Source organism: Armigeres subalbatus, chromosome 2 (assembly GCF_024139115.2).
Source record: "Armigeres subalbatus isolate Guangzhou_Male chromosome 2, GZ_Asu_2, whole genome shotgun sequence".
NCBI classification, from domain to species: domain Eukaryota; kingdom Metazoa; phylum Arthropoda; class Insecta; order Diptera; family Culicidae; genus Armigeres; species Armigeres subalbatus.
In genome coordinates, this window is record NC_085140.1 from 26594999 (window position 1) to 26616683 (window position 21685).

The window sequence follows — 21685 nt, forward strand, 5'->3', positions numbered from 1 at the left end:
AATTTGCAATTTCCGTAATAATGGAATATTTCGACGAAGGTTGGAAGGCATCAAATTCGATAGTACATACTCTACTATAGATACAGTGCGCGGGAAAGGGTTGAAATATTATAATACGATTGATACAAATTCTGTCTCAAATACTTACAAATCTTAAATGCAAGGTCAAAGTTCGGATTCAGCACATCTAATTGTGCAAAACTATGATTCTTACACAAAACTCGATAAGCAAAGCACGACCAAAGATTGCACCATAGAAATAAAACAATTAAACGAACTCCCATCCCGACTGGCTGACGAGTAATAAAAACATATCCATTTCGCACATTCATTTTTATTCCGGTTTGAGATGACCTTTCCTAACAATAACGAGGAAGTACACACAAGTCGGTTTTCAATAAATAGACCTTATTAATCTAATTTAAATAGACATCCATTCAATATATACACGCACTGTTAATCTCATTGACTGTCGCACCGTTCACACTTCGCACGCACGCTTAGACTTAATTCGTCTGCCGGCCCGGCGAGAGCAGAGGAATGAACAACCTCTTCAACGGATCCATCCTCATTGGCTGCCAGTCGTTCTGCGGTCCCGTGTCGAAGCTGCGCTCGGTGTTGTCTTCCGCAGTTTCACTCCCGGTTTCGGCACTGTGCTCAATTTCACTATCGATGTCGTTCGACAGCTCATCGTCCTCGTTCGGAAGTTCCGCAGTAGTAGGAGCGGCGGTGGTTGTTGTGGGCAGCGGGCGACGTCGACGGTGTACATTGTTGGAAGAAGTTACCTTCGGGACACCGCATTGTGCGTAGATACGACCGCAGTCCTGATAGCTCTTGGGATGTTCATCGTTTTCCTCTCGATAGTTGTGGAAAACGTCGCGTCTGAAACAAGAGGGGGAAGGCGCATGGAAGAAACATAGTTTGATAGTACGTGATTAGGTGAATTGTCTTTGGAATTGTTATACTGGGGATCAATATTGCAAAATGTCATTCGCATTCATTTAACAAGTTTTCCGCGAACTTTTTCAGAAGATAAATTTTAATTCATGTACTTCTAGTGACATACTTCTTCTGACATACTTCTAGTGGACATGATCCTATAACATTGTTTGATAGGCCATAGCTTTGAATCGGCAAGTTTAGGCAAAATGCATGTCAAATAACACGTGACTGAAATTTAGAGCGTACTGTTGGACAATATATTATTCACGTGTGAATCGCTAAAAATCATGTACCTATCGCTCTATAGGCGTAAGGCGAAATGATTCTTACAACAAAGAGATATTTTATCGCCGTAAACATTTTGAGGTGACAAACCACAAATAACAAGTTGTGTGTGCTATAACTCTGATCTGCGATGGATCTATAATAATTTGAACCGAAATTAAGAATAATGATAAAATTAATAATCTTTGCATATCAAAGAATATTGTGGCCAAATTTCATGAAATTTGGTCAACAAAAACCCCCCTGACAATAATAGAACAAAACCTGCTAAAGCCGTCATTTCCCCTATTTATTTTTTAGTATTCTAAATAATTTACGGTTAAGTAAGAAAACCTCGCAATTCAGATCTGGCTTATTAGGACATCTTAAGGATTTTGAGATTCTGATGAGCTTTACGAATTACTGCTAATAGCAAAATATATTTTGTTTCTTTCATTTTTTCATTTTTTTGAAACCTGTTTTTGATGAGTAAAAAAAATCCCCAGATTGTCTCTCTCCTTGCGATGATATTGGGACGAATTTTGGTCATCATATGTTTTAATTAAAGTAGAAGAAGCGAAGTTGGCTGTGATCGAAAGTGGACGCATTTTTTCTGTCAAAGATGTTTCTCTTCTCTTTTAATTTTTCGTTTAGTGTGATTTATGATAGTTTTTCATACGAAGAAAATGCTCTGGGGAAATTTGTCTTTTGCGTATGCAAACCTAATCAAGCAATAAGAAATTTCACAAGCACTATCCTGGAAGAAGATTTTCGGAATCATTGCCAGCTTTCCGATGAAAAAATGCCTCCCAAGCTTGCGTGTGGACCTGTAGATATGAAGCCAATTCAACAAGTATTCTCAAGATTGGAATCAAGACTCGTGCAGTTGCAGTTGATGTATCTTCTGAGGCTTTCCGTTGTGTTTGTTCAAGTGTTCGGACTTTCGCTCAAATCCTTAAGTATAATTTTATTTGTACTTTTTGCACATACTTTTGTAGGGATGGTAGTATACAGTTCAGATGCAATTGTAATCAAAAGTTTTGAGTCCTGGTCAACTATTTGGTTTACAGTGATTCAAAGATTCGAAAGGCAGAGCTTCTTCTAAATAGTCCTGGTCATAAGATGAGTTCATATCATCTGATTTGTTTTCAAAATATGATTGCGTCTTTGTATATGCGTGCTTTGGCCTTAGCGACGAGGTCGCCTTCAATGTCTCGTACTTGCAAAGCACTGCAGATGGCGTTATTGTTGAGATCAGGGTTTGTATCTGGAGGGCTGCAATCGACTGATGGAATAGAATGGGATGGTTCTGACTCATTTTATAACCAGCAGTGAAGATGTTTTTCGACTTTTTCCTCGGCTCAGATGATAATTTCCTTTAATTCATTTTACATTTTCCATACAACAATATTTTTATTTTACGATGGCTTGGAACACAATGGGTGTTCTGCCGAGACTCTACGCCAATATGGAATTGACATGTAACCAGCAGTGTTTCGTTATACTAATCGGGAAAACTGTTGTCAGCAAGTGTATCGATTGTTCATAAAAAAAAGTCTTCTTCAGCTAAAAATTTAGCTAAGGTAGCTTAAATTATTTGTAAGAGGATATTTTTAAAATTTCGTCCAAATTTTCATTATTCATCCGCACTTTCACGGGAAATTCTTCCGAAACACTATGCGCAACCCTTCTGAATTTCCACGGATATTTGTTCTGAATTGTTACGAGAAGATCTTATCAATATCGATGGAAAATTCTTCATAATTGCCATATTATTTTTTTTCCGATTTGCAATGAATTTTTTTTTTGAGGTTCCCCTGTTCCCATAGATCATAAAATTTTAATAATAATTCCTATAATCCTAACTCATGCACTCAGGATGATTTGAATACGATAAGTTCAAATGGATTTTATTGATTACACTTTTTATGTTCTCCTGAACATCAGACCATATATACATGAAAATCTTTTCGAATGTAATCTGAATTACATAATTCTTATGTATTTTCGAATATAAAACTATTAAAAATTTCTCCAGAAGGAATTCCAAATATTTTCATATTTCAGTGTTTGTTTTATTAGTTCAAATAAATGCTACAAATCTGTTTTTGTCAAATCAAATGCTTAGACATTAATCGTATTTACATACTGTTATTAATCGTAGCAGTGTCGTGTTAAAATTTTCTTTTCCAAATATTTTTACAGAAATCTAAATGTGAAAAGATTTTCGGGAAAGTTACAGCTCAGGATATAATGAAGACTCGATTTCAAGAATTTCTAGGATGTATTCTCAAGAATTCTATAGAATTGCAGCGGTATCAACAGTAAAACACGTGCACTGCATTCTGTTGGATTTGTAAGAGGTTGGAACCCTTGTATACGATGGAATTACTGATAGACGGCATTTGCGGGGCGGAATGGCCAATCGTTCAAGCTGCGGATCTGGTGAGTCCGTTCCATAATAGTATTACATGAAACTGATTTTACTAAATACGCGCTAGGATCAAAGATATATATCCACGATGAATATCATTGATATACATTTTAAATCCAGGAAGCGTAAATACGTTGCATATCTATTCAAAAATATATGTATAATGAATTCAACTAAATGCGCGCTGGATTCAAACTATATTATATATGTTTTGAATTCGGAAGTTTGATTATGATACCTTCATCCATTTGATAAACGGTAGCATAATCAGGCGGGGCTTATTGTTAGTGATAGTGACCTCGGAGTGGACATGAAATACCAGGCACTCTGAAATGGGTCACTGGAGCTGCAGTAGAGCTAACACTTTCTAACTCCCGGATTAAATCTGACTGTTTTAACAGACAGCTTTCCTCCATAACATCACTGCCAGACAGTGGGGGTTAGTTTGTACACACACACACACACACACACATACACACATATGTTTTAATTATAGTAATATTATACGTGTTTCGTGCTCAAATTACATAAGCCTCATTGCTTTCCATATTGGGGCTTGAGATGGTCTGGATATGAATGTGCATTAAGGTGGCTCAAAAAACACTTTTTCAAATTTTTTGATGGGCCGACCTCTTATTCGGTTCTATTTGATGTCCTGATGCTCTGGACCAAATTTCAACCAAATCGGCCAACGTTTTGACGGTGCTAAACTCGTTGGAAGTTTATATGGGAAAATGTATGCAGAAAAATCGAAAAACAGTGATTTGCAGTTGGACGATACAATTTACGATGAAGAACTATGGTACTAATTCAGTTCTTGTAGAATTAAATACAGAATGTTATGCTGAAAACCGCGAGAAGATTAGAGTTTGAAGTTGCTTGAAGCGTACAAGCATGTTTGAAGTTCATGCGAGCCTACAAGCATATTTTTCACTTCGGAGGTTTTTATGGGGCATGACTTGAAATATATTACCGTGGGGGACCGAAATCCGTACAGCACCGAAGTCCATCCACTGTACTGCCCATGTTCGCATATTTGTAACATTTGCATTTTGGTTGATTTTGTAAATCGTTATTCAATCCTCCCCACAAACTCAATCATTTCCAATTCCAGCTTACCACAGATAAGCAAGATAGTAAAGCCTATTTTACTGTTGTGGAATTAGATGCAGTAAATTGAGCTTTCTGAACGATTCACAGGCTTTTTACAAAATGAACAAAAATGCGAGTGTTACAAATATGCGATCATGGGCAGTGTATGAGATATCAATACCTACATTGAAGGGAGCTTAGGGTAGTTCATTTATAAATATTTTATCTTATTCTGTTCATATGCTTGTCATTAACCCTCTAGTGCCTAAGACCGCCTTTAGACGGGGTATTTTGATTATTTTTTTTTGTAAATTTCAATTGATCAGATTTCAAACGTTGTTGGTGTTGATCAATAATTTAAACTTCAATGCATGTTTGAATGTGGTTTAAAGTCAATTTTCAAAGTTCTACACATTTATAAAAAAATATTGAAAATTGAGTAATACTTTGTTCTTCAGTGTTTTCGCTCGTGTACCTTTGAAGAGTGAAATATTTGTAGTTTAGTATTTTTCGACAATCAACCTCATTCAATAGAAGGTTATAGTGGTGAATGTTACGCTCTAAAATATAAAACGGAAAATAAAAAATTAACTCTGAGAATTTAAAAATTGCAATAAGTCAGCATTGGATAGGAATTTTCAAACTCTAAATATGTTGCAAAATCAAAAAAGATCAATAGATTCAAGAAACCATTTGATTCGATGAAAAACTTGAAAAACAAAATTCTGAAAGTGTAAAATTGATGAAATCGAGAATTAACATTTTTTATTGCCCAAACCGTATTTAGATCGATTTTAGAAAGCAAAATAGTGATTTTGAGCGAAAACAAAAATTTGGGTTGTAGAGGGTTAAGCTTTTTGCATATTAAAATGAGAGGAAACGCAGAGTTTCAAGTGCCATTTGCAGATTTCGATTCAGGAGGTTGATTTAGTCCATTATTTTATCATTTTTTTCGCAGCTTTTAATGCTTAAAGGGGCCCTCCTTAGCCGTGTGGTAAGATGCACGGCTTCAAAGCAAAACCATGCTGAGGGTGGCTGGGTTCGATTTATGGTGCCAGTCTAGACAATTTTCGGATTGGAAACTGTCTCGACTTTCCTTTAGCATTAGCTAAAGTGCTGTTTTGACCTATCTAGTGTTTTTTTTTTCAATCATTCTATAAAGCACGAGAAAAGTATCACCACAGCTGGAAGGATCAATTTATTTTTTTAAATACAAATGCTTTTCTTCAGCAGAGGCCGTCTTCAGAGTTGTTTTCGACATATCATTGGGCCACCGGAGCGTATATGAAACATAAACATGTTCGTTGTTGTTTCGTAGAGATAGGTTTAATGCAGGCATTTTCGTCTTTTCGTCATAGTCTTGAAAACCAATATTTATTTATCATCAGACTAAGGCCGGAGTGGCCTGTGCTGCACATAAAAGACTTCTCCATTCAGCTCGGTTCATGGCTGCACTTCGCCAACCACGCAGTCTGCGGAGGGTCCGCAAGTCGTCCTCCACCTGATCGATCCACCTTGCCCGCTGTGCACCTCGCCTTCTTGTTCCCGTCGGATCGTTGTCGAGAACCATTTTCACCGGATTACTGTCCGACATTCTGGCTACGTGCCCGGCCCACCGCAGTCTTCCGATTTTCGCGGTGTGAACGATGGATGGTTCTCCCAACAGCTGATGCAACTCGTGGTTCATTCGCCTCCTCCACGTACCGTCCGCCATCTGCAACCCACCATAGATGGTACGCAACACTTTCCTTTCGAAAACTCCCAGTGCGCGTTGGTCCTCCACGAGCATCGTCCAGGTCTCGTGTCCGTAGAGAACTACCGGTCTTATAAGCGTTTTGTAGATTGTCAGTTTGGTACGGCGGCGAACTCTATTCGATCGAAGCGTCTTGCGGAGTCCAAAGTACGTACGATTTCCAGCCACTATGCGTCTCCGAATTTCTCTGCTGGTATCGTTATCGGCGGTCACCAGTGAGCCCAAGTACACGAATTCTTCAACCACCTCGATTTCGTCACCACCGATAGAAACTCGTGGTGGGTGGCTCTGATTGACCTCTCTTGAGCCTCTTCCTATCATGTACTTCGTCTTCGACGTGTTGATGACTAGTCCAATCCGTTTAGCTTCGCTTTTCAGTCTGATGTAGGCTTCCTCCATCCTCTCAAAGTTACGTGCCATGATATCAATGTCGTCGGCGAAACCAAATAACTGGACGGACTTCGTGAAAATCGTACCACTCGTGTCAATCCCTGCCCTTCGTATTACTCCTCCAAAGCGATGTTGAATAGCAGACACGAAAGACCATCACCTTGCCGTAACCCTCTACGGGTTTCGAAGGGACTCGAGAATGCCCCTGAAACTCGAACTACGCACATCACCCGATCCATCGTCGCCTTGATCAACCGTATCAGTTTATCCGGAAATCCGTTTTCGTGCATTAGCTGCCATAGCTGGTCCCGATCGATTGTATCATATGCGGCTTTGAAGTCGATAAATAGATGATGTGTGGGCACGTTGTATTCGCGGCATTTCTGCAATACCTGACGTATGGCGAACACCTGGTCTGTGGTAGAGCGTTCACCCATAAATCCCGCCTGGTACTGCCCCACGAACTCTCTTGCAATTGGTGTTAGTCGAGGGCATAAAATTTGGGAGAGTACCTTGTAGGCGGCGTTCAGCAATGTGATTGCGCGGTAGTTGCTACAATCCAGCTTATCGCCCTTTTTGTAGATGGGACACACGACACCTTCCATCCACTCCTGCGGCAGAACCTCATCCTCCCAAACCTTTGTAATCACCCAATGCAGCGCTCTAGCCAGTGCTTCACCACCGTGTTTAAACAGCTCTCCTGGTAGTTGGTCAACTCCAGGGGCTTTGTTGTTTTTCAGCCGGCCGATCTCCTCCTGGATTTCCTGGAGATTCGGAGCCGGAAGTCGCATGTCCTGCGCGCGTGCTCCTAGGTTCATTACCATACCGCCACCGTTGTCTGCCATATCGCCATTCAGGTGCTCTTCGTAGTGCTGCTGCCACCTTTGAATCACCTCACGCTCGTTCGTAAGAAGGTTCCCGTTTATGTCCTTACACATATCGGGCTGTGGCACGTGGCCCTTACGTGAACGGTTCAACTTCTCATAGAACTTTCGTGCGTTATTAGCGCGGTACAGTTCCTCCGTCTCTTCACGGTCTCGATCTTCCTGCTGGCGCTTTTTCCTCCGGAAAATCGAGTTTTGTCTGTTCCGCGCCCGTTTGTATCGTGCCTCGTTCGCCCTCGTGCGGTGTTGCAGCAATCTCGCCCATGCTGCATTCTTCTCCTCAACTAACTGCTCACATTCGCCGTCATACCAGTCGTTTCTCTGATCCGGAGCCACCGTGCCTAGTGCAGCGGTTGCGGTGCTTCAATGGCGGATCGAATATCTCTCCAGCCATCTTCAAGAGATGCTGCGCCTAGCTGCTCTTCCGTTGGGAGTGCCACTTCCAGCTGCTGCGCGTAGTCTTGGGCTAGTCTACCGTCTTGTAGCCGCCCAATGTTAAGCCGCGGCGGACGACTCCGACGCGTGTTGATCACCGTCGAGAGTTTTGAGCGCAGACATACTGCGACGAGGTAGTGGTCGGATTCAATATTCGCACTGCGGTAAGTGCGTACGTTCGTGATGTCGGAGAAGAATTTACCGTCGATTAGAACGTGGTCGATTTGGTTTTCCGTTACTTGATTAGGTGATTTCCATGTGGCCTTGTGGATATTCTTACGGGGAAGAAAGTGCTTCGGACTACCATTCCGCGGGAGGCTGCAAAGTTTATGCATCGTTGGCCGTTGTCGTTCGATACGGTATGCAGACTATCCGGTCCGATGACCGGTCTATACATTTCCTCCTTCCTACCTGAGCGTTCATGTCACCGATGACGATTTTGACGTCCCGCAGTGGGCATCCATCGTATGTCTGCTCCAGCTGCGCATAGAACGCTTCTTTCTCGTCGTCGGATCTCCCTTCGTGTGGGCAGTGCACGTTGATGATGCTATAGTTGAAGAAACGGCCTTTTATCCTCAGCTTGCACATCCTTGCGTTGATTGGCTGCCACCCAATCACGCGTTGGCGCATCTTTCCCAGCACTATGAAGCCGGTTCCCAGCTCGTTGGTGGTGCCACAGCTTTGGTAGAAGGTAGCCGCTCGATGCCCGCTTTTCCACACTTTCTGTCCTGTCCAGCAGATTTCCTGCAGCGCTACGACATCGAAGTTGCGGGGATGTAATTCATCGTAGATTATCCTATCGCAACCGGCGAAGCCTAGCGACTTGCAGTTCCATGTTCCAAGCTTCCAATCGTGATCCTTTATTCGTCGCCTAGGTCGTTGCCGATTGTATCGAGTCGTATTATCTTCTATGTCGTTCGTAATAGTTGTTTTTAAAGGCGGCTTATTGGGCCTGCGCAAACCTCCTGTCTCACCGGAGGGCCATCGTGTCAGGGCTGTTTAGCGTCCCACCTAACACCAGGACTTGGGCTTGAAAACCAATATAAGAGACACTTTTTCCCAAACTCATCCGTACCAAATCGTAAGCTCAGGAAAAACGTTCTGCTATAGTGGAGTTCTAGCTAATGGACGTTGCTTTCGTTCGTTTTGGTCCCTACAACGATGGACGAAAATACCTGCCGTGTCCCTATGAGTATTGTATTGTATTTTTAGCAGTTTGGATGTAGCTTTTGTATATACATTGTATACATTGTTGTTACGATTTAATTACTTTAAAGAATCGCCGTTTTGAAAACTATTGCTGATTCTTTAAATAATAATTAAAATACTAGTACCTGAGCAGGAAAGCCGTCCTCGATAACAGAAGTAAGTATGAACTTGGCTTGCATAAAAAGTATAATACCAAAAACTAGTATGCAACATACTGTCGGCATAACATGCTTAGGTATGCATTTTAATATCAACTGAATAATAATGTTATGCATTTCGTATAACTGAGTATGTTATGCCTGAAGTATTTGACATATTAACTTTTGGTATAGGTATTATTGAGTTGGGGTCTCCAGTAGCCTTGCGAGCAAAGGCGTAGGATTGCCAATCCGGAGATGGCGAGTTCGGTTCTCTGTCCGGTCTAGGATGTTTTCAGGTTGGAAACATTATCGACATAGTGTATCCATTGTACTTGCCACACAAGATACATAATCATGCAATGGCAGGCATAGAAAAGCTTGAGGAAACGCTAATAGAATACTAAGTTGAAAAGCAGGCCCAGTTCCAGTTGGAATATAGAGCCATTGAAGAAAATAGAAGAAGAAGATTATTGAGTTATTCTCCTGCTCGGGTATCGATTTTTGACAAAATCAATAAATTTTTGTAAATATTGATTTAATACAAAAAATTCTGCTGGGGCAAGTGTGCGCAGTTTATTTCAGCGTTCAAACATGTTTTTTGCCAAGATTTCTGTCAAAGTTGCTGAAAATCATCGACTAATTTGCCGAAAATCAAGTAAAAAATGTCATTTTTTTTCAAGAACAGCATTTTTTTTTTATTGTTTAATAAATAAAAGCCCTGTTGTGGCGATTAAATCGCTAATTCGGCACATTCTAACATTGGCGTAACTAGCCCTGATGCCTTGGGTTGGGGCTGGGGGGGGTTGGGGGTTTGGCTATAGCAGCTTTATTTTGAGCTTCCTATCAAAAATTCTCGAACATTCTACCACCTCATTGAGTTATTTTAGTTATAATATGATAAATACACTCCAGCCACCTAAGGCAATTGCGGATCAATCACACTGATCCATATTTATTCTCTTTTCTCTTATAGCCCTCAGGGTCGGAGTGTGTTGGCTATTGCGTGTAGTGTAGTAGCACTCGGCTTTGTCCCGAACACTCAGAGGACAATATGTGACGGATCGCCCCGTTAGGTTCCCACCGGTAATAAGTGGATATTTTTGCATATTCCATAAACATTCTATCTATCTCGAATGAAAAAAATGTAACATTCCTCCAAGGATTCCAATGAGTATCCTTTTGTGATTCCCACGGAAATGTTCCTCTAAGGAATCCTCTAAGCATACCGAAGGGAATCACCAGGGATTCTGAAGGCAATCCACCACGGATTCCGCAGGAATGTTCCAGGGAGTCCGAAGGAAATATTCCAGGGATTCCAAATCCTCCCGGGATGTCGACGGAAATCTTCCAGGAATTTCGACGGGAATATTCCAGGAAAAACGCGCATAAAACCGGTAGTCCTCTACGGATATGAAACTTGGACCAGGCTTGAGAAGGACTAGCATCGGAGTATTCGAGAGACGGGTGTTTAGGACATATTTAGTGGTGTGCAAGAAAACGGTGTGTGACGGCATAGGATGAACCACAAGTAAATCGTTGGGAGGGACTTTGAATCAATCTTCCAGGGATGTTGAAGCAAATCGTTGAGGGATTCCGAAGCTAACCGTCGATGTATTCCGAAGCGAATCGTCGAATGGTTCCGAAGCAATTCAACGAGCCAGCCGTCTGAAACCAATCGTCACCACATGTCTTTGACTGCTGGCGAAGTACCACGACTGTTGTTGTTCGTGTCAAGCTTACTTTGATGCTTTCATATCAATTAGATATTGCCTTTTCATATTCATCGTCATAAATGGTCGTGGTTCAGCCAAACCGCACCAAGCGACTTTTTGACTGACTTGTAATATTTTGTTCGCACAAGAAACACGGGAATCCTTTCATATCAATTCATACGTATACTTGATGTATGATATCCTCAGTTATGGGGTTGGGGGATATTTGATACGATTTGCGATCAATTAAACCCACTAAACGAAAGCTTCGGCAGAAAGATAGGTGATTTTTTGTTGGCGATTGGTGTGTTTTGACAGCACCCCGACCAAATAATAAAACAAGCTCATTTGCCTTCCACTCATTTCATTATGATAGGGTATGGGAGATAACACTTTTGTCTTCAAACTTTTTCAGTAATTCATTATGCTATATGTAAAAAATTGATATCACTCCTAAATAACTTTTCAATCCTAGGGGGCTCTTTTTTTTCTAGGAAGGGTTAAGCCACCCCCCCCATTCTAATTTATATTTTGTCCGATCAATATAAAAAAAATTGGTTTAGTTCTTGAATAGGAATTCTATTTTGCCTCAACTTAATCATCAGGAAAATGCAACTGAGGAACTTATGAGTGTACGATTTTCTTGTGATGTTATTATGGTTCACTCGAAAATTTCGTAATGCTAAAATTGAAAATTTTCAATATCCACTCTTCTCGTACCGTTTTTTGTATGGAATATTTTTTTAATGAGTATGAGCCATAATGCTCTGTTAATGTTGCTCTATATCAGCGGTTCTCAACCGTTTTCTAGAGAGGTACCCCTTCAAACTTTTGCATTAATTGAGGTACCCCCTCTTGAAAGTAGGCTTCAAGTCTTTTGAAGGAATAATTCCGAGCCCTTACAAGGGAGGCTTCCGAGCCTCTTAAAAGAAGCTTCTGAATCTCTTGCTTCTGAGGATGAGGATGCTACTGAGCCTTTTTAACCTTTTGTCTGTGCTCTGGGGTCAATATGACCCCAGGCCACTTTGAGTGGGTGCCATTTTTTTAGTTTTCAACCGATTCTCCTAATTTTTGGTAGTTTGGTAAAACTCGCCGAGATCTGTCTCTTAGGTGCAAATTCGCTTGAAAAATCTTGAAAATTTGCGCTACAGTGTACTTTTTTCAAAAAACTTACGTTGTCTGTGCTCTGGGGACAAATTGACCCCAAATTGAAATTGCTATAACTTTTTTAATGTTTGACGCCATTTTAACAAATTTTAAATTTGTGGGATAAGGATATTTACACTGAGGAGAATTCTATATATCGGAATATCTTGAGTAGTCTAAAATAATGAATTCAAATATACCGCCACCTGGCGGCCAAGTTTTAAACTTATCAACGGCTCATGCCAAAGTACACGCCTTCCTGCATAACCTTTTTTAAAAAAGGTGCAGTTAAAAATGGGTAGGATTTTCAGATATAAGTAAAACAATCATGAAAAATCACTGTTTTGTACCCTTGTTCACTAACTCCCGTCCCCGCAATGTACCCGCCCACCAATAGTCAATCTTTAGTTACGACCTGAAAGATGATTAAATTATCTTTCGAAACAGCCCCAAAAATCCAAAATCGCCCAAACAATAAAAAAGTTATAGCAATTTCAATTTGGGGTCAATTTGACCCCAGAGCACAGACAACGTAAGTTTTTTTGAGCACAGACAGAAGGTTAAAGAAGAATTGAGATCTTCTTGAAAGAAGGCTTTCGAGCCTTATTAAATGAGTTTCCCGAGCATTTTGAAAGAAGGCTGCTGCTCCTCTTAAAAGGAGGCTTCTGAGCCTCTTGAAAGAAGCTTCTGAATCTCTCGAAAATATGCTTCCACACCTTTTGATGAAAGGCTTCTGAGCCTCTTGTAGAGAGGCTTCCGAGCCTCTTGAACGGTGGCTTTGGAGCTACTTAAAAGAAGGCTTCCTTTGCATCTTTAAAGGGTGCTTCTGAACCTCTTGGAAGGAGGTTTCCGAGCCTCTTGAAAGGAGGCTTCCAAGCCTCTTGAAAGGAGGCTTGCGAGCCTCTTGAAAGGAGGCTTCCGAGCCTCTTGAAAGGAGGCTTCCGAGCCTCTTGAAAGGAGGCTTCCGTGCCTCTTGAAAGGAGACTTCCGAGCCTCTTGAAAGGAGGCCTCCGGGTCTCTTGAAAGGAGGCTTCCGAGCCTCTTGAAAGGAGGCTTCCAAGCATCTTGAAAGAAGGCTTCCGAGCCTCTTAAAACGAGGCATCCGGGCCTCTTGCAAGGAGACACAGGTCTCTTGAAAGGAAGCTTTCGAACCTTTCGAAAGAAGGCTTCTGAACATCTTGAAAGGAGGCATTCGTGCTGCTTTGAACACAACTTCCGTTAAGCGTAGAAAGATGCTTCTAAACCTCATGCAACGAAGCAACTAAACTTTTTTGAAAAAAAAAGCCTACATGCCTCTCAAACGGAGGCTCCCAAACCTTTAGATTCTAAATTTCTGTTTAAAAACATGTTTCTAACATATTATTCAACATTTTGTTTAGATCAGATAGATTACATAAAAGATTTTTTAAATTTTCTCGTTCAACATTTATCCATTTGATGTATTGTTCCGCAGCCCTTCCTATTCTGTTCTAGTTGAGGAGACAAAATTTTGAAATAAAAAAATCACAATTATCAAAACTTTATCAATAAGCTCCGATTAGAATTGTAATACAGGGGTTAGACAAAAAGGTTGAGATAGGCAAAATTTTCTCGAAGTTCAAGTCAGCACAACTTTGCGTAGAATGATCCGATTTTGATAAAATTTAGACCATCGGACGCGGAAACTCTTCTAGTATACTATCCCTTTGCAAAACCTGAGATTGGTTCTTGGCCACCGCAGATGTTTCGGGGTTTCTTAAGGTACGTTTAAGATGCATTTTTCCACTGCTTGTTATTTTATTGGACGTTTATTTTCATCATGTTTTATGCTTTGTCCAGACTAGAACTTATATGCCGACCAATGGTGGCTGTAGATCGATAATCCATGAAAACTACGCAGAGATATGGCCATTTCCGTAAAAAAGGTCCCGGTAACATGAAGAAATGATAACAGATCGGAATAATGCAAATATGAGTATCTAATTTCATGGCTTTGCGAGACGATGATTACAGAAACATTTCCAAAATGATAGTGTCCACTGCCACCCTTATAGCAGGTTCCAAGGGCCTTTCAGGAGGAGCTGGTTTTGGCATCATCTGGAACCATGCATATATGGGTTTCAAAATACATGTTTTCCCAAGACGATGAATATAGGATCTTCACTAAAGATATATTTTGAGGACTATTAGACTCTCTGGCCAATTTGTAACAGGTTCCGGATGTTCTGCGAAAGTGACATTTATTCAGGGTGTATGGCCAATCCGGTACCGTTTTCACGAAAATGGTCATATCTCTGCGTAAAGGATTTTGAATCTGCAGCCAGCATTGGTCAGCATATTAGTTCTAGTTTCTGGGAAAATATAAAACAAGATGGCAGTAAACGTCCAATAAAATGACAAACAGAAGAAAAAAATGCATTTGTAACATACTCTCGGAAAACCCAGAACATCTCCGGTGGCCAAGGACCTATCTCAGATTTTGAGGAGATGAGGATAGTATACTTGAAGTGTTTCCGCGTCCGATGGAAGTTATGCTGATTTGAACTTTGATTAAATTTTGCCTACCTCAACCTTTTTGTCTAACCCCTGTACGTCCGCCATTATGCATTTTTATCCGAGGTACCCACTAGGGCCAGCGAAGGTACCCCCAGGGGTACATGTACTCCAGGTTGAGAACCACTGCTCTATATAGTTCTTCGAGTTTTTCTTTTTACTGACATTTAGCAAGACAGTTCAATGGATATGTATCACAAATGTAATTCCGTGATATTTTTTCTCTGTTAAATTACTTTCAAGGGTTTTTAAGGCATTTTCATAAGCTGTAGCAAAATTAGCTTTTGTACAGGGCATAGGAAATATCATAAAAAACATGAGTTCTTAGATGACCAGCTGAACTGCAACTGTTTCGTAAGTCCTTACTACTGATATGATAATGAAGCTATCATTTGCAATTCTATTGTCTTTCTTATAGTGTAGTTGAGCATTGTGTTTTGAATAAAAAATGAATAATTTTCAGAAAAAAACACAAATTGTAAGAATTTTGTCCTCCTCTAATGCTTTTTTTAAAATTTAATATTAAGTTTATCACTGCGAAAGGATTACTATTCTATACAAATAAAGTCATGAGTTAAAAAAGTAGGCTCTTTTAGTAGAATGTCTTCAGGTGTCATACTGCGAGCTTAATATTACAGTCAAACCTCCATGAGTGGATGTTCTATGACTCGATATCGACTCATGGAAGCAAATTATGCCATATTACAACATATTTTCTGGGTTACTGTGATGGTTCTTTCAAACAGCTTTCCAAGGGGTTTCTCAAAATTTCCAGGAGTCGATGGCCCCTACAATATCGACTCATTGGAGTTTGACTGTATTTCAGTACTATGCTACGAAAGTTGAGTATTAAACTCCTCTTAGTTATAAGTTTGTCAACGACGAATTACGGAACAAATTTATCAACAGGCTAAATAATGATTTTCAAATTACAGCGATTAGTGTACTTTAACAGTCATCGTCTTTGTATCTTTATCTTTGTATTAGTATTACGAGTTTGTTTTCGCTATGTTTATATATAAAGCACAATTTGCACAAACATTGAAAAAGCAATCAGTTGTTCTATTAATTCTACTAGGTACAAAGAGTATTTTCTGTTACTTTGTGCTTTTGTTACACAATTTTGGAACTCTTATTATTGCATTAACATTTTCATGGATATTGCATGTTTGCTCGAAACGAATAAAGGTTATTTAAGGAGTAATATATATTTTTTAAAGTTTACCCTTTTCAATTGTTTCTCTTGATTGAAAAGGTACATAGATTTGCCAAATTAGGTAAAATTTCATAACAAATTTAATTTTTCTGGGTTCTGAGATGATTATTGCTTTCCCTGGTCTAATTTTGGATGAAAAGAAAATTTTTTTTTGCCCAGCTTGCGATGTATGGACGGTTGATCGGGAACTTAAGTAGCGTTTTTTTTAATTGACTTAATTAGCTTAATTAGCGTTTTTTTTTTATTGACTTTTAATTTAAAAAATCGATTTTTTTCATCTTAGGACTCAATTTGGATTTTTTTGAATATTTTAATTCGAAAACTTGCGAAAGAAACCCAGCTTTGCCCGCACTCTACATCAATTTCCGTTTGTTTGTTTTGTTTTCCTCAACAGCTAATCCAAAATTGTATTTTAATGATTTTTTTTACACACGTTTTGAAATCCTTCAATGTGAACAAAATTAAGATTAAACATGGATTCCAGTAGACGTTTCTAAAGGAATCGATTTATCCATCTCAATCAAATCTGTGCCGTGAGTCTAAAAATGCGGTCAGAATAGTTATCTTAGCATTCATGTTGCGTTTTTAATAGTACCAAAGTCAATTTTGAAAATCTGAAAATTATTTTTTCAGGAAACGTTACAGCGAAGCAAATTTGAAAAATTACTTTTCGCTGTTGTCTGTAGCTTACTTTTGGAGATTAATGTGTAAATTTTAGAATTCTCACAAGAAGCCATGATTTATAATTCAATTGGTAATTATCATAAACCTGATTGTAATTTCTCAAAACATTTAGATTAGAAATATGGATGTTGTTGATATATTTCCGGGATATGTAGAGTAACTGTTTTTTATCTCTTCGCCCCTACATTCATCTTATCAAAAACAAAGCAAAGATTTTTAAAAATTTTGCTATTTTTTAGCATTGAGCATGCATGTTAACAAAAAAAATGTTACCGTGAGATGAAAACGAGACCAGTTCCCCTGTCCTCCTTGTCTCTACTAATTTTCATTGAAGCTAGAATTATAAACAACTTCAAAATGTTTGAATTCTGTTTAAAGTTTAAAGGTTCCTCCAAACACACGCGATGCGACAATCGCGATACGAATCTATTGCTGGACGACTGCGATTCTGTCGCCGTTGGTATGGAAGCGTAAATAGAACTTTGCCTGCAGCGACCAAACGATAAAATTGCTGCGACTAGTTGTCGCCGTCACGGCGATGAAATCGCTTAGGTTTGGGGAAGCCTTAAAGTGATTCTTTTTAATGTTTTGATAAAAGTTTTTCAAAACACATAAGAAAGGAGAAAATTTTATTTTAGTTCTATTTGAACTTATTGAGAATTAGGCTACTCTGCCCATGATCTCATAGTTGACGTAATAACCATTCAAAATTTCAGCGAATTTGACTTGACTTGACGTTTACTTGGGTAATTCAACTGCTGTAATATCGATACAATGCATGTTTCAAACCTCATTTAAGTGTCTACGGGTTAAAATGTTGCAGATTTGCGCTGTTTGTCGCTCAATCATCCAAAATGCACGCGAAAGTGCAATGGTTGTTACGTCAACTATGGAATCATGAGCAGTACTAAATACGTTGAAAACATAAAATCGCCTTTTGCCTTAAGAACAATCGCGATTTTAAGCAGTCTAGTTTACTGCCAAATCACAAGACTTAACTTTCTGAATCGAAAAAGCTACGCTACGCAGGGGGATCTAATCGTTAAAAACAATCGTTCGCAAGGTTCGAGTCTTATTGTGGCATTGAAGTTACTTACCCCATCGCTCGGGTGGCGAACAGAATGAACGGATTTTTGCGGGCGTGGAAATCAAACTCGCAAACGAATCGCTTACGGCATGCTCTGGATGTCACTCCGAGGAAGCGGAATGCCATATCGGTGAGCTGATCGGTCCAGTAAACTCTATCGGAGGGGTGAAATGGCCACTGTTAATGTGTTGATTAGAACGAATGAATTTCAACTCTTACTCATTGTTCAGCAATTCTTCATCATCCGGTACGCCGACGTCACGCTTTCCTCGTCGATTTGGTGGAAGGTATGCATTGGACGACGGAGCGGGTGGAGGCGCAGAGCCCGATGACGAAGAGGATATGCTTGGTGGAAGATACGAGTTTGAAATGCTCTCGATTGGTGGATACGAGAAGGACGGAGACGAGTAACTAATTGGTTCCGGTCCGGGATAGCTGGAGATTATGTCTGGTCCTGATCCGTGGTAATCGGTAATATCACCGGAATAATCACCAAAGAACGGCGGTGGGCTATCAGATACGATCGAGTGCCCACAAAAGCCACCGGGCCAGATTTTGTGTCCAAAGAAGTAAATTCCAGCTAAAAAAATTGCCAACACCACAACCTTGGTGTTAAACATTACTATTGTGGACAAAACGTTAGAAAGCAAGGGAGCCACTAAAAAAGAAACAAATATGTTTAGCACAGTTCTTTTCTGAAAATGTTTGATAATTTCTCACATGCTTTGATTAGGAATTTATAAAAACGTTTTCGAGTACGGCCCTCTTCCACATCAGCAGTTAAAGCCTTTTCATTTAGTGTAGCATTTTCTTCTTGTGCCACTTCGGCAGTCACCACCATCGCACTCAACATTAGAATCAGCGTCACCCTCTTCCACGTGGGAATCATTTTCACTATAACTGTTACACACAGTCCTTGACACACCTCTTTCGGAAAAAGCACAAAACACAGCACTGAATGGGAGCTCTCGCTGGGTATATCGTTTTATATGTTGACTGGTCTCCTAACCGTTGACAAAACCCGAGGAAGGAGAGGTGCTAATTCAGGGTGATAACCAGATATTATCAGACATAACGTAGACGCCGATTGTGGTGACCATGACGATTTGCTGGTCATTGTGGCAACGAAAGCGGAATTGAGCGGTTCGAATACATCGGGCATAAATCTGGGTGAGCGACCTCAAAGTATGTTCTTTAGAACATTCGCAAATCGACTACGATCGAAAGATTTACGTAATGGAAAATGGAAGCTTTGGATGATTATATTATTTGCAACCTATTGCGCTCAATTGCGGCCACTAGATTTGTTGTAAAACTGCTTAATCTACCATTTGTCCTATGCACCTACGAGCTGGGTGGTCTAGTGGCTACCACTTCTACCAGGAGGAGGTGGTCGTGGGTTCAATTCGAGGCTCATCCCTTTCCTACTTTGTATTTCTATCTTCTGTGTTTCACGTTCTACAGAATCGATTCCTATTGTTATAACCTCACACTAACTATTCCAAAAAACCTCCCGTGGAATCTATGAGAGGTTGTAAAGTTCTCTGCATCTCTCTTAAGTAGGTGTCCAACTAACCATCCGTTACCTTCCTCAGCATTCGCAAGGACGTGGCCAGGACAGAACTCGACTATTGGAGGGTGCATTGCTTCCATCTAAGCGACAGTGATTAGTCCCAAATCAATAATAGTGGTAACGGATGAAATATATGTGGTATCGTAACCCGCCTAACATTTCTTTTCTTTCCTCGTTGCCTCGCAAATTTCGGGTTTAAGTTGATTGATCAAGAAGATTATCTGGAGATCCTACATTACTTTGGAAAGAAGAATCACTCTGGGAATTCTAAAAAAATCTGGGAATTCAGCAAAATTTGTAAATCTTGGGTTGATTTCTCTAGATTTTCTATACCACTACTTCGAAAATCGTCTATAACTTCTTTGCAAATTCTTGATATTTATTCCAGGAATTCTGTAGGACTCTTTTCAAAAATTGCTCCAAGAATTCTCCAGAAACTTCTTCTAGAATATCTAATTAATTTCTCCAAGATTTCCTTCAGGACTACCATGATAAATGTCACCAAACGTCTATTCTTGATTTTATTCAGAAATTAATTTTATTCAGAAATTAATATTTTGTCCGGGAAGTCCTGTGTAATTCCTAGTAAAAATACTTAGCACAAAAGGCTGCATTATGCCTTCCTCAGTATGGAAATAAAAATCGGGTCTTAAAGCAAAATCATACTGTGGGTTCAATTTATAGCACTTGGAAGTTTTTGGACTTTCCTATGCATCTGGGCATCATCGAGCTAGTCTTATGACAAAGGAATGCAAAACTGGTGAATAAGCTGAAAAATCTCGTAGTCAATAACTGTGAAACTAACTCAACGGAATTTCTCATCCAGAAATTTCGGGAAATGTCTTATTCATTTCTCAGAACTCCTGGATTAGGAAATTCCAAAAATTCCCCGAAAATGTGGAAGAAGAATCTCCTCAGAATTCTCGAATAAAAGTTTCATTGAAATTTTTGACAATGGAACGCCGCAGAAGTTCAGTACAAAGAATTCCTTAGAAGAGAGGGGGGATGTTAGGTTGGGTTCTCTAGAATTTTTTGAGGAAGAAATATCCATAATTCCTGAAGGGAAGTCCTCAGAGCTCCTGCCCTAGTAACATTTTGATTTTATGCTGACCCGTAACGCTGGGTAGACACCTTGAGGTGGTGTATTACGGGGTATGATCTACCACGGTTACATTGCCAGCTACAGGCAAATCCTGACCCAACGAATACCTTCCTTATTATCGCACTTCGTGGTACTTATGAGGGTGTCGCTAAGTCGATGGCCTCTCGTTAAGTAAGTACCACTTCAACACTTCCTTCCTCTCCCTAGTTACGGTGAAGATGGGCGTGGTCAGGAGTAGTAATCCTCATGCTTTTGTTTTTATTGTTTAAGATTGGAATCAAGGACCACTCCACTTCTTGATTTCTGATAGTGTGGAAAGAAAGTGTGGAAAGCAGGCATCGAACGACTACCTTCTACCAAAGCTGTGGCACCAACAAGCTGGGAACCGGCTTCATATTGCTGGGCAAGATGCGCCAACGCGTGATTGGGTGGCAGCCAATCAATGCAAGGATGTGCAAGCTGAGGAAAAAAGGCCGTTTCTTCAACTATAGCATCATTAACGTGCACTGCCCACACGAAGGGAGAATCGACAACAAGAAAGAAGCGTTCTACGCACAGCTCACATTGGAACAACTCAGAAAAAAGACGGTCAAAACCTCATTGTGGCGTTTAATACAGATTTAGATCCATGATTTTTTCAAAGAATGTGTTCAAAAAGCTGACCGACAAAATCTAGAGCGTGAAATCCACTATTATGTTTTAATGCGATACCCGAGCAAAACAAATTTTTTCTACAATATTGTCTTTGTTCGGGTTTTTGATAATGTTTTAGAATATTGTGTTTTGAGATATTTTGTTGAAGATACTGTATGTTTTTCTCCTAATTTTAAGTGTTGACCCGTTTTTTTTTTTTTTTTTTTGACTAATTTTATTTGCTAATTATCTAATACATGCATTCATCTCTTAGACTAGGTGTTCCGTGTTTTCTTAACACTATCATCCTTATTTGCTATGTTACGCTTTTAGTTATTATTAATACATTTCAATTGCCTCTAGCAGTTCCTCTGGTTGAATTGAACCATGTAGGAATTACAATGTTTTCTACTTAAACTAAACTTAACCTCAGTACATTCAAAGTTAATTGCCTATA

General features: G+C 39.8%; 1 protein-coding gene across 1 annotated transcript; it reads right to left on the minus strand.

The window, feature by feature from the left end:
* Positions 1-344: 344 nt before the first annotated feature.
* Positions 345-18853, minus strand: LOC134214164 (uncharacterized). Its single transcript, XM_062693582.1, has 4 exons — positions 18641-18853; positions 18140-18578; positions 17931-18074; positions 345-882 (listed from the first exon to the last, which is right to left on the minus strand). Exons 1-4 carry the CDS (start codon positions 18807-18809, stop codon positions 507-509), a joined length of 1128 nt encoding a protein of 375 aa, XP_062549566.1. The 5' UTR covers positions 18810-18853; the 3' UTR covers positions 345-506.
* Between the last annotated feature and the right edge of the window lie 2832 nt (positions 18854-21685).